The 14,972-nt window shown below is 38.8% G+C and overlaps 1 protein-coding gene across 1 annotated transcript; it reads right to left on the bottom strand.

Moving 5' to 3' along the window:
• Nucleotides 1–7,302: 7,302 nt before the first annotated feature.
• Nucleotides 7,303–12,636, bottom strand: LOC108894118 (WD repeat-containing protein 25-like; the record flags this gene model as incomplete). Its single annotated transcript, XM_051068203.1, is given in 8 exon segments — nucleotides 7,303–8,153; nucleotides 9,845–9,955; nucleotides 9,957–9,986; nucleotides 10,643–10,671; nucleotides 10,674–10,749; nucleotides 10,751–10,803; nucleotides 11,244–11,253; nucleotides 12,506–12,636. Coding segments are annotated over 8 exon segments (662 nt in total), but the record flags the coding sequence as incomplete, so codon positions are not given.
• Nucleotides 12,637–14,972: the final 2,336 nt, after the last annotated feature.

Here is a 14,972-nt window from a genome sequence, read left to right as displayed (position 1 = left end):
CTATGACATTTTTTGACACCTTACTATACTATACTATGATATTTTCTGACACCTCACTATACTACCTATACTATTATATTTTCTGACGCCTCACTATACTATGACATTTTTTGACAATTTCTCAGACCTTACTACAGTATGAATTTTTTTGGACCATTTTTTGATATTTTCTGACACCTCACTATACTATGACATTTTTGACCATTTTTCATACCTTACTATACTATGATATTTTTTGATGGTTTTTAACACCTTATTATACGATGACATTTTTGACGTGTGTTTATGCCTTAATTTACTGTGACCTTTTTTGAATCTTTCTGACACCTTACAATAGTACAACATTTTTATGCATTACTATAATACAATATTTAATGCCTTCCTTATTCCCCTATTATCATACTAAGACATTTTCATGTTTTACCAGGACAATCACAATTTTATGACACAATTTTTTTTGATACCTTACTAAACCATGATTTTTTGACATTTTTTACGTCTGTTGTGAATTACCTGGAGGATTCTGTCCTGGTCTCAAAGAACTTCTTCATTGTACGAAGACTCTCTGTGATCGCGGACTACGTCTCTGTGATCGCGGACAGTGTCTCTGAGATTATGGACAAAGTCTCTGTGATCATGACCAATGTCTTTGTGATTGTGGACGATGTCTCTGAGATCATAGACGGCGTCTCTGTGATCATCGACAATGTCTCCATGATCGCGGGCAATGCCGTCAAATCGGTGACCCCCGTCTCCGCCGATTCTATCGCAAGGTCTCTACGAAGCATGGGACAATGTCTCTGATCATGGACAACGTCTCTCTCATCTTTGACAAGGTCTCTGCGATCGTAGACAATGTCTCTGATCGGAGGACGATGTCTCCCTCATCCTCAACAATGTCTCTCCGATCATGGACCATGTCTCTGCAATCATGGATGATGTGGTGGATGAAGTGGTGACACCTGGAGGAAATCACAAAAAAAACATACAAAGGAAAATGATCAATACACTACTACCTATTCCTCATCAACAGTTTCACCATGAAAACACAGAGAAATATTCAACATTGCAGCTGAACCACAACATGTAACAAACATTAGAGGCTGTTTCAGAAAATGAACAGTTGACTGTCATCACCTCCTGAAGAACCAACAACAACAAATATTTAGGAAAAAGTAAAATGATTAATTGTATGCCCATCAACTAATCACTGAAGCAGTCATGTATGTTACTGTGAACTGTACAACAATAATAAACACTGCCACTTAAGTCAATTTTAGAATGCAGGATTTTAACTTGTGTTGTTTTTTATACTTCGGTAAAAAGTCAGTATTTCTTCCACCACAGATGGTCACATACAGAATTATTATGTCAACCTTCTTCTTATGAACACATATTTAAAATACCTGTTTTGTGTTGTTTTCGTTTAATGAATAACAACCAAATTTACAAAGGTCTTAACAGCAGCTTATGTGAAAATGTTAAAGTAACTAAGTGTAGAACTGGTGATTATAAACTGTAAAGATATTTTTATCAAATCACCCTCTGACTGGCAATTAAAATGAACACACTAATGAACAACTCACTCCAATATTTTATTTGTAGACTTGATATTGTTTTGTACAGTGTAGTCTAGTGTGCCTATCACGTACACATAATTAAGAATTTCTGATCATGTACAATCAACCTGAAGTTAAGAAATTTTTCAATCCCACTTTGACTGATCCTTAACAATAACAGTTGACATTTTTGAAACCTTAATATAATGTGACATTTTTACATGCAGATTACTTTTACTGTTACCTCTAATATTAGACTACTTTTACCATTACATATTATATTTCTTATTACATATTACTTCTAAATTTACAGATAACTTTTACTGTTACATGCAGTAACAGATTACTTTAACTATTACATCTTACTTCTGATATTTCTAATTACTTTTACATGACTTCAATTAATACAGATTATTTCTACATTATTTTTATACTACAGATTACTTCTATTACACTTTTCTGATACACTGAATACTGAACATAAACAGTTTAATGTCAGTGCTCTGTGTTGGACAGTTGATGTAAAGGTGTTTGTGAACTACCTGGAGGCCTCTGTCCTGGTCTCAAAGAACTTCTTCATTGTACGAAGACTCTCTGTGATTGCGGACTACGTCTCTGTGATCGCGGACAGTGTCTCTGAGATTATAGACAAAGTCTCTGTGATCATGACCAATGTCTTTGCGATCGTGGACGATGTCTCTGAGATCATAGACGGCGTCTCTGTGATCATCGACAATGTCTCCATGATCGCGGGCAATGCCGTCAAATCGGTGACCCCCGTCTCCGCCGATTCTATCGCAAGGTCTCTACGAAGCATGGGACAATGTCTCTGATCATGGACAACGTCTCTCTCATCTTTGACAAGGTCTCTGCGATCGTAGACAATGTCTCTGATCGAGGACGATGTCTCCCTCATCCTCAACAATGTCTCTCCGATCATGGACGACGTCTTGGTGATCGTGGACTACGTGGTGGATGAAGTGGTGACACCTGGAGGAAATCAAAGAGAAACATACAAAGGAAAATGATCAATACACTACTACCTATTCCTCATCAACAGTTTAACCATGAAAACACAGAAAAATATTCAACATTACACCTGAACCACAACATTTAACAAAACACTTTGATGCCTTACTATATTATGACATTTTTCTACATTTTATGACATCTTACTACACTGTGGCATTTTTTGACATTTTTACTTCTATTTTGGATTACTGTTACTTCTGTATTTCTTTTATTACATATTACTTTTACTGTTATCTCTAATATTAAATTACTTTCACCATTACCTATTACATACCTTTTACATCTTACTTCTGATATTGTTAATTACTTTTACATTACTTCTATTAATACAAATTACTTATACAATATATAGCAGATCACGTCTATTATTACACTTTTCTGAGATACTGAACATAAACAGTTTAATGTCAGTGCTCTGTGTTGGACAGTTGATGTAAAGCTGTTTGTGAATTACCTGGAGGCCTCTGTCCTGGTCTCAAAGAACTTCTTCATTGTACGAAGACTCTCTGTGATCGCGGACTACGTCTCTGTGATCGCGGACAGTGTCTCTGAGATTATGGACAAAGTCTCTGTGATCATGACCAATGTCTTTGCGATTGTGGACGATGTCTCTGAGATCATAGACGGCGTCTCTGTGATCATCGACAATGTCTCCATGATCGCGGGCAATGCCGTCAAATCGGTGACCCCCGTCTCCGCCGATTCTATCGCAAGGTCTCTACGAAGCATGGGACAATGTCTCTGATCATGGACAACGTCTCTCTCATCTTTGACAAGGTCTCTGCGATCGTAGACAATGTCTCTGATCGAGGACGATGTCTCCCTCATCCTCAACAATGTCTCTCCGATCATGGACCATGTCTCTGCAATCATGGATGATGTGGTGGATGAAGTGGTGACACCTGGAGGAAATCACAAAAAAAACATACAAAGGAAAATGATCAATACACTACTACCTATTCCTCATCAACAGTTTCACCATGAAAACACAGAGAAATATTCAACATTGCAGCTGAACCACAACATGTAACAAACATTAGAGGCTGTTTCAGAAAATGAACAGTTGACTGTCATCACCTCCTGAAGAACCAACAACAACAAATATTTAGGAAAAAGTAAAATGATTATTAATTGTATGCCCATCAACTAATCACTGAAGCAGTCATGTATGTTACTGTGAACTGTACAACAATAATAAACACTGCCACTTAAGTCAATTTTAGAATGCAGGATTTTAACTTGTGTTGTTTTTTATACTTCGGTAAAAAGTCAGTATTTCTTCCACCACAGATGGTCACATACAGAATTATTATGTCAACCTTCTTCTTATGAACACATATTTAAAATGCCTGTTTTGTGTTGTTTTCGTTTAATGAATAACAACCAAATTTACAAAGGTCTTAACAGCAGCTTATGTGAAAATGTTAAAGTAACTAAGTGTAGAACTGGTGATTATAAACTGTAAAGATATTTTTATCAAATCACCCTCTGACTGGCAATTAAAATGAACACACTAATGAACAACTCACTCCAATATTTTATTTGTAGACTTGATATTGTTTTGTACAGTGTAGTCTAGTGTGCCTATCACGTACACATAATTAAGAATTTCTGATCATGTACAATCAACCTGAAGTTAAGATATTTTTCAATCCCACTTTGACTGATCCTTAACAATAACAGTTGACATTTTTGAAACCTTAATATAATGTGACATTTTTACATGCAGATTACTTTTACTGTTACCTCTAATATTAGACTACTTTTACCATTACATATTATATTTCTTATTACATATTACTTCTAAATTTACAGATAACTTTTACTGTTACATGCAGTAACAGATTACTTTAACTATTACATCTTACTTCTGATATTTCTAATTACTTTTACATGACTTCAATTAATACAGATTATTTCTACATTATTTTTATACTACAGATTACTTCTATTACACTTTTCTGATACACTGAATACTGAACATAAACAGTTTAATGTCAGTGCTCAGTGTTGGACAGTTGATGTAAAGGTGTTTGTGAATTACCTGGAGGCCTCTGTCCTGGTCTCAAAGAACTTCTTCATTGTACGAAGACTCTCTGTGATTGCGGACTACGTCTCTGTGATCGCGGACAATGTCTCTGAGATTATAGACAAAGTCTCTGTGATCATGACCAATGTCTTTGCGATCGTGGACGATGTCTCTGAGATCATAGACGGCGTCTCTGTGATCATCGACAATGTTTCCATGATCGCGGGCAATGCCGTCAAATCGGTGACCCCCGTCTCCGCCGATTCTATCGCAAGGTCTCTACGAAGCATGGGACAATGTCTCTGATCATGGACAGCGTCTCTCTCATCTTTGACAAGGTCTCTGCGATCGTGGACAATGTCTCTGATCGAGGACGATGTCTCCCTCATCCTCAACAATGTCTCTCCGATCATGGACCATGTCTCTGCAATCGTGGACAACGTCTCAGCGATTGGGGATGATGTCGTGGACAAAGTGGTGACACCTGGAGGAGATCAGAGAAGAGAAACTTAAAAAGGAAAATGATCAATACACTATGACCTATTCCTCATCGACAGTTTAACCATGAAAAGAGATAAATATTCAACAATACAGCTAAAACCACAACATTTAACAAACATTAGAGGCTGTTTTAGAAAACGAACAGTTGACTGTCATCACCTCCTGAAGAACCAACAACAAATTTTTGGGAAAAAGTAAAATGATTATTAATTGCATGCCTAACAACTAATCACAGATAACAATCATGTGTGTTACTGTGAAGTGCACAACAAAACACTATCACCTAAGAAAAATTCTGAATGCAGGATTTTAACGTGTTTCCCCTAACGCTGGCAAGGCCGCCGGCTGCCCTGCCACTGCGACCCCCGGACTCCCAGGAACGGCAAAGAATTATTTTTTCTAATTAAAAGATCATTTATGTTTGCATTTCTCTCCCTGCTTCCTGTTTCACGTGCGACTCCACATATGCCACTGCACACAGGAGTGGAAGAGGAGACGAGCTCTAAAAAGTGTTGTATCTGTAAATCATAAATGGACAGACGCCGACCCTAAACGTCCGAAAGTCAGTCGAAATTATCAACCTTTTATTACAAGTGCTATCTGCCAACTGTAGCTTTGCTGGCAGGGGAGGCACGCCTTAGTCCTCTCCTCCGGTACCCCTATACTATGACATTGTTTTTTTTTTTGTTTTTGTTTTACTTGAGCAGGAAAGCGCGAAAGCCCTATTGGAATTTCTCGGATTATTAGGGCACAGATTCTTATTATCGCTATCGTCCGCCGACCCCTAGACACATTCAAAATTGATCCCCCGTTGGACTTCGTTTGCCGTAGATGGACATATTTCGGACCACATATATCACATGCCCAGATGTACAAAACGTCTTCTGATGTCATGACCTCAAACTAACAGGAGGTCAGCCATGTTGACTTTAATACACAATTTTCAAATTTTTCGTCATTTGGACACTGCATTTGAAAGAATCTAGATTTAATCATATTGACTTAAAACTCATCAAAGTCATTACACTGTTAACGTCTTAGTGATTAAAAGCTATATAAAGTTTTAGTCGAAGGGTGACGCCTCGCCTCAAAAATGCTGATGCTAACGCTAACATCAAGGTGTAAAGCAGCCAGGTACAGATGCAATAGAATACAAAATGACCACAAATAGACACAAAACGATGACAACGACGTGACAGGCCGCTATACACTGAGTTAAAATGATCAGGATGGAACACAAAGAGACGTAAAATGTCGGTAAAGTGCCTTCAGGTAAGTACAACAGGAATTTAAACAGACTAGCAAGAGCTTGTTCTGTTTTTACCCAGCCACGTTGGCGGTCCACAATTCATGTCAGGGATGCGTCAGTCACGGAAACACAAACACATTCTTACCCACGCGATAAAAACGGTAAAAGAGAAGGCTAATGCTAACGCTCACAGCTAACGCAAATGCTAACGCTAGTTGCTAATGTAAATGCTAACGGTAGCCGCTAACGCTAGACGCTAGCTAGCTCGCTCCTAAACCTTACCTTCGCGCCGCAGGTGAGTTCAGCGTCCAGCCTCAGTCCTGTTCGACAAAAAGGCGGCTTCATAGCTTGTTTTAGCATCCAGGCTTCTTCGATAATTAGGTTTTCTCAGAGTACTGACAAACCGAAGAAACTGTTCAAACGCTGGATTTAATCTGTCTCCCGATCTCGTTTCTCCGCCTCCTTGCGCTCCTCCCCAAAGGTCGCGGCCAATGACAACACACGCAAGTCACGTAGCGCCGGCCCGAATCCTCATCATTTACATCCATAACTGTAAACAGTACACAGAAGAAATGTATCCAATTATAAGCTCACATACTGGCTAGAGGCTACACTTATTAATACAGTCCATTTACCTTGTTAATTGTGTAACATCTCAGTGATGTCCTCTGGCTCTGGATTCTCAGCTGACTCATCTGGCAATGGCTTTGCACCATCTGTGTCTTTATTGATTGTCTCTGGACAATGATGGAGATGATCTGGACTTCATCCACTCCTCTAGTAGAAGTGATGCATCCAACATAGGATTACCTCTCTGATAACAGAGGTTAACTGTAGAAGGCCAGGCTACAGACACAATATTGTTTAAAGCACTAGAAGAGAGCAACACGTGTATCAATAAGGTTGTGTTACACTTTAGGACTCAGAAAGACTTAAGAAAAAGACCATGGTTTTAATCTGAAAGAATAAAGAACAGACTTTACTGATACTGGGTGTAACTTCCAACTCATCTGGCTTAAAACAAGGTACAAAATATAAGACAATCATCATAGTATTATGATTATGATGCGTATGAGCAACTGTACAAAACGCAAACTGCAGGCATTTTGAGTGCCTGTTATAGCACCTACCATGTAGAGTGTGCCACTACAGTGTTTTCTCACCGCCTACTACTTTAGATAAAACTCATAACAATGGTTCACTCTTTGAACTGTAAAGAAACTTCCTTTGATCTCACACAGTGCAACTTTCTCCGATTTCAGTGCAAGAAGGGCCAAATATGACTAACATACTTACATTAAGATTTACACAATAATGATTGTTCTTGCACGAGTTCATATAAATGGAAATGAAAATGTGGGTGGCTTTTAGAATAATATGAAAGCAAAGCAGTTATAAAAGCAGTAGACAGAAGTTCTTATCATCTTATGCCAAGAGATTATGGGGGATAAGATGGATGTGCACATGAGTTTGCAGTTTAATATCGTTTTCTCTTGGCAAACTTGCTACAGTTCATCTTGCAACTTTTTTCACTCCATATTTGCTTGCTCTTTCACAGTCCTCAATTCCAGATCTTGATCTCACCAGCCCAGTCACAGGTGGCCACGGTTGCAGGCAGGACGGGATGCTGAGACACACACAGACAGGGCTGGCTGTGGGCGTGAAGAGTGTGCAGCGTCCGAGCATTGTGATAGTCATAGAAGTGAGCAGAGCCGGTGGCGCTCCCTGAGGCTAGGATAGTTCCATCCAGAGAAAACTCACACTGCACTGCATACCCCTCCACCTAGGACAAAAAAAGATATATATATAATAATAGTCATGCTGCATTAACCTTCAACCAAGAGCCACTTTAGCTTTGGCAGAATGATAAAGTGACAGTATAAGAAGTGTGTTGTAATCAAGTGAAGAAGCAATGTTCATGTGATCAGAAGTTTACCAGTTCAATGCTTAGAACTGTGGAATACAACCCTTGTTGGGAAGTAAAACATTATCACTTGATATACACTCAGTTGCCAGTTATTAGATACACCAAGCTAAAACTAAAACCAACAGCCCTGAAATAAATCCTGCCTTCATGATGCATATATATGTTCTGTTTGTGTTGAAACTGCTTCAGAGAGGCGTTAATTCACCTTAATATGGTCATTTTGGAGGATGTAGTTTGTGGTACTGTTGAACTATACTGCATTATACTAACAGGTGTTATTTTGTCCATCCCATTTATACCAATTAGGGTAGGCTAACAACAGAAACACCTCTCTGTATAATGTATACAGTATATATCAATAATTTCAAAATGACATATTTTGTGATAAAAGATTTTGTCTATTTTGTCAACCCCCTCCTGTATATAAAAGGTAAAAAAAAAAACAAATTATGTTTGATATAGAAAAAAAATGCCCTCTTTTGCAGTGGTTAAAAATGCAACAGTACTGTAATGTGAGTGGCTGCGTGTAGCTTGTAGACTAAAACAGTGGGAAAGTAGGATGGTGTTAACTATCTCTCAACAAGGAAAAAATCTGCCAATTAGAGGACTAATTTGTGAAGATCTTCACTTCAATTATTTTTAAATTTTTTATTAACTCAGACAGCTGAAGCTTCAAACTAGCTCTGACTGAACATTAGAATGCATATTTGAGAGAGATGGAGAACAGATGTTAGATATTGTTCCCCATCTATTCCACTGGATTCACAGGAGGAAAGGATCTCTGCATGGCCAGCGTAGAGAACAGAGATGATTACAAGGGCCAGTAACTCTCTCATGTACAAATGAACATATGAGACAGACTTGAAAAAATCATCTGATCATATCCTTTAAAAGATCTTTCATCATCATAAGACAACTGAATAGATGTTTTAGGCACAAATAAAGTATTTATAATCACAGTAAAGCTGGTGAGGTACACTGGCTACAAAAACATGTATACTGTTTGAACTGGTTTCTTCAAAGTAGCATAAAATAAAGAAAACATGAGGTTCAAAAATGTTTTTTTTTTATTTGTAATGCTGTGTTTTTCTTTCTGGGTCACCAACAATGGAAAAAATAACTGGACATGGAGAGTGAGCTACCAATTTGTTTCCTGTCCAGTTGTTTATATTTCTTGAATCAACAATCCAGACACCACAACAGCAGCTCGACATGTTTTCAGTGATGTTTATAATCTGCAACCATATTCCACTCTGTTTGTCTTCCTCAGCGGAAATATTGTATTGTACTTATTGTGTTTGTTTTGGGGGAGGGTGCTAGAGAGGAAACACTGCAGGCTATGGATCTACAAGTTGTGTGTAGGTTATGACGAGTATTTCATCTGTGTGTGTACGTTCATTCTGCCCTTACACAGTTTTGTGTAGAAGTTAGTAGTGTTTATGTGTGTGTGTGTACATCTGACTGCAGTGCTTTCTGTATTGATCAGGCCAGACTGAACCCCCACCCCCACACCCACCCCACCCCAGAGGCAACAGTCCTTACTTGACCTTGTGTCCTTCGTATCGCCGCCTCTTGTTCATTCTATAGGCTGGCTGGGAGGAGAACACTGCCATGTAGTTCCCATTGGTCTGGGCCACAAAGGACTCCTCCAGTGGGTGGAAGAGCCAGGCTCGGGCACGTGTACCGCTCCTGGGGGGGCCAAATGAGAAGAGGGAATAATCCAGAGGGGGAAATTAATTCGTTATTTGACCTTTTCTTGCCGTTACTAACCATGAAGTCAGCTGCATGTTAAGTAGTCAATTAATTTGAAAAAGCCTTATGTTCTGAGGTTCAATGCAATCAGTCTGCTATGGTCATCTCTGTTGTAATGGACTGTACTGTATGATACTGTATGAAGTTTCTGTTATTTTGTCCATTCTATTCATTAATATTCTAAGTAGTGGGGAGAATTTCCAGGTCTCCTGAGACCTTCTACAGCATGTATAATTCAATTTAATTCAACTGCAGAAACACTGATTCAGAGATGAGAAATTTATTCAACAAAAAGCACAAAAGTTATTAAAAACACATTTTTAAAATAGGTGGCACTCAGTGGAGTGCACACTTCCTCCAGCACTATGTAACTGTCAAAATATTCCAGTTCCACATGCCTCATTACCAAGCTCTGTGAACCTCCTGATGTGAAACATTTTCAGGAGTGTACCTTAAATGAGAAATGTGATTTGCCTGTTAAAATTCAAAGTGCCTTTAAGCCTTTTTAGGTGATTATTTAACATATTGTGCCAATCAGCACTATATTAGATTCGGGGGCTGGTTCTTTCTTATCCACACACAGATTTCCTTACGTGGTAGATCTGGTTGGAGACCTTGGCTTGGTCTGATAGTCCCAGGCGATGAGGGTGCGGTCTGCAGAGTCTCTGCTCACACAGTCAGAGCTTGTTATAAAGTCCGACACCACCTCTCAGAAACAGGATATCCAAGGTCTGCTGGATCCCTGCTTTGTACACTTCACCATCTGGAAGTGTGCGCACACACACACACACACACACCACACACACACAGAAATTAGCATCAAGCTCTTTAAAAATTCAAAGTAAAAAAGAAGAACTTCTGTTGAATCTAGGATGTGGTGGGAAGTGTTACTGTGTGAAAAATATCAAGTAGTTATACTGGTATATACAAAGTTCTAGTACATTTAGTGCAATTTAATCTAAGTGGAATTAGTGTAGAAGCCATCCATGGATGCTTTTAAAGCACTGAATTTTTGTAAGTCTGACATACATTTCGTGCTAACGGACCACTACATGTGGTAGGTTGTCAGTGTAACGACTATTGTGGAGATGATAAGCCTTACTCTGGTTACAGATCTCTGAATCACTGCCCCAGCAGCAGTTAATTCATAAAACAGCACTATTTCGGAACAATAAAACTTTTATGTGTGGCAACAGCACACCACCTATGGGTCCTGGCTCCTAACAGCTTATATTCCAATTTCCTGCCCTCAAACCAGAGGCTAAAGATGTTTGTGCAGATCAGCGTAGATAAAAGTATATCATGGACAAGGATCCAGAGAAGAAAGCTTTAAAATGAAATGACAAAAGTTAATCAATTAAAAAAAACAGCAAGAAAAACAATAGTTATTGTTAACCTACATGGACTTCACAAAACATTTTAAATCTTAAAACTGTATTTAGGTTAAGAGAAGAGATGATCAGAAGATAACAAAATGGTAAGGTTCAGTCAGTCATGATTCTTGACTGTGGTGCCATTCTCTCATTCTAAGACAACAGTTTATTTATTTACATCTTTCTTCACTAGCCCAGTTTTATCAGATCAGATTTCACAGGCTGTTTGATCAGATTAGGTTTTAATTTTAGAGCTACTGAGCGAGCAGCAAGCACCTACACTCTACATTAAAACATTTAGCTTTTGACCCCTAACTGCAACTTTAACTGCTCTCCTTCTGCTTTGTAACATTTAGGGTTTTGACATAACACAGTAAAGCAATTTAACGCATCCAGTTCAACCTTGTCCTTTTGGCGAGACTTCAGACTAATGGTTTAACGTTGTGCCTGTGGGAGTGTGAGCTGGTATCAGCCCTTTTTTTTTCTCTTTAATCTAGTGGGGCAATTTCACCCCTGTGCAAGAAACATGCAGCCCAGGGCTCAGACTGACAGGCAGCCAGGGCGCTACTGCATTAACAACCTATTTGCTGAGAACTGGTCTGTGCTCACTCTGCAATTCACATTGACACCTACTGCAGAAGCAATCCCTGCTGTATAAAATCTAAAATCCTGCAGGGAAACGATTCAGTTTGCCAAGGGGGAGAAAAATTACATGTGAGCATTCAGATTCTGAGGAAGTGAAGAGGATTATCATATAAAAAGTCCATTAAGCTTAATGGCAACATTAGGTTGCATCTTCATGGGAACAATTTACAGAGACCCGAATGAAATTAAAATTTGCTTTGAATAATTAGCAAGATAACCTGCAGTGTTACTCCTATGCATGCGGCAGTATGATCCTTTTAGTGAAAGGACTACCTTGTCTGTACTGGTGTGTAACTGAGTGTGTGTAGGGGGGAGCTATGGATGAGGAGCATGTGTTCAAAGCCTACACATCTTAGATTTATAGAGGTCAAACAGCAGTCGGTGAACCAGAGTCAATAAAAATGATAAATCTACAGTAAGGAGGTTAATAGGTTTGACCTTGCAGCTGCGAGAGTCCCAGGCCTTGACCACTGAACTGTAACCTCCACACAGGAATACATCTGAGTTGCTGGGATGCAGGACCGCACACATCACCTTGAACTGGTTGTCCAGTTTCGCTATCTGCTGCCCTACAGTCATTAAAAACGAGAGAGAGGAGGAAAAATAAGATCAATGCTTCTTTGAAACAATTAATCTTTGCATATGAGGTCAGTAGTGAACTCTTTTGATTTTACACTACTAACTGTAGTAACTAAGTATCATGGAATAAAAGAGATACATGATAAATAAATTATATTCGGTGATAAAAGCTAAGATTCCTGTGACAAGAGCAGTTTGCAGTGAATTTCAAGAGATCTCTTTTTCTATTAATATCTTATTTTTTTTTAAATATTTTCAAATAACCTCACACAATAAGGAGGTACAATATATTTACAGCCACTGTAAGGGATAATATCAAGGGCAAATACTGTAAGTTATAGTCCAAAATAAAAATTTGGTTTTTCAATTTCATAAAAATACATTTAAACAACACAAAAATGTTTCCCACACTGTCATATTTCCACTTATTTTCATTCATAAATGTCAAATCCAAAAAGATAATTTTCACAAAAGAGAAAACAGAAAAATCAAAGGAGTTCAGATAATTCATGTGGCTCACCAACCACATCCTTTGGACTAGTTAAACCTAATGTACATTCCCTATACACTGTATAAAAAACAGTGGCTCTGGTTTGTGACAGGTTCAGATCTTGTAGGGGGGAGTGTGTATTTGTACCTGAGCAGTGTTTGCAGCTGAGTGTGTTGCCTACTCAGCTGTAAGGAACTCATTTGAAGCTCAACTCTGACCCCTGGCTGGTTTCTGTCCTCTTGGCCATGCTGGCCATGCAATCACCTTAATGCTGTTAAAGCTCTGCCCAGCAGAGAATCACTCCTGCTGCTGCTGTACACATCTGTCTGACTCTGCACGCATGAGTTTTTAAACGTTGTTAGACTTATTTGATGATCTATAAATTCAAAAAGAATCAAACACGTTCACACTATTAAACTAATGAAATAAGACAAGCTGTTGCAGTTTGTGCTGCATGAGAAGCTTGATTATACATTTTGCCTTTCTTGGCTCTCAAGACTTAACTAAATACAACATAAATTTCAACTACATTTCCTCCGTGGTGCAAAAAATCTGCTGAAACTACTCTTTAGTTTATTAATCGAGCTCACTGTGAGGAGCCAGTCCTCCCTGTAAAGCACCCATTAGATTCCTGTGAGGTAAACATTGTGTGTAATTAAATTGCGCTGTCGCCTTTGCTGATAAACAGTGATTCGAAAACCAGCTCACTAATAAAAGATACAGTAAATCTTGCTGTAAGCTGCTGCCAAAGATAGTGCTCCCAACTCAGAGCACCCTCTGAAATTCATGAAGGAATGATGGTGAACTAAAAAAGGAAGAAGCTTCCTGTGATCATTTCAGGTCAGAGGCAGCAGCTACGCTTGTTTAAAGGCTTCAGTTTTTGATCACATGTCTTTCTGCAGCCAAAAACAGCTTTACATAATCACACACAAAACCATGGAGAGTTGCTTGTTAGAAAATAATTTTATTTTTATCATTAGATGCCCAAGGTTAGTTCAGCAACTGAACTGTAAGTCCGTAACTCACTGCAATGATGGTGAGTGATTGGACTGACCAAAAAAGACAGCATTGCTTTTGTTGCTTCCAGAAAGCAGCACATCAGAAATATCACTTCTCTGAGAAGCTTTCTTGATTTAAACATCGCTCAAGACAAACAGATAATCTAAACTGACAAAGAGGTAGAAAAGAGAAACCGCTGTTTTGGCCAGGGCGTCTTTATCCAAGTCAATTAAAAAATGTCACACTTAAAAACAAAACAAAAACACTGAAATATAATTAAGCCTGACAGGGTGCAACCAAAAATTAGTTTCCTGGGATCACCATGGAGAAGGCCACACACGAGGAACCCAGAGCCCAGACTATGAGCCAGCAGCTCTGTCAAAGGCTATGTAAAGCAGCACACCTCAGGGTTCAAGCAGCTCCTTATTAATTCATCGAACAAACAACAAAGACCACATCCAAAACAGTCTTAGGCAGTTAGCCCACAACAAAAACGCACCTCATTACACACTTGTTCCAGGATTTTTTCCTACCAAGTCCTTTTTAGAAGGGGGGAGGGAGGGGGGTCACAGCTAATAAACCGCAGCAAAAATGGACCTTCTTTCACTTAATGGTGGACTAGCTCGCTCCCAAATTCAATTGCATTGATCCAAAATTTTAACAGGCAATTTCATCAGGCTCACACTTCTGCTTAATTGGCTTACCCTAGCGATACGGAAGAAGATCTGTCATCGAGATTTGGAACTCATGTTTGGCAAGACGATGAGAAATCAACATTCTCCTCATAATAAATAGAGCCTCGTCATGTTTTAATTAAGCAAGATTAATTAGCCTGCT

Source organism: Lates calcarifer, unplaced genomic scaffold (assembly GCF_001640805.2).
Source record: "Lates calcarifer isolate ASB-BC8 unplaced genomic scaffold, TLL_Latcal_v3 _unitig_303_quiver_2490, whole genome shotgun sequence".
Classification (NCBI taxonomy): domain Eukaryota; kingdom Metazoa; phylum Chordata; class Actinopteri; family Centropomidae; genus Lates; species Lates calcarifer.
This window is presented reverse-complemented; position numbering and strand designations above follow the sequence as displayed.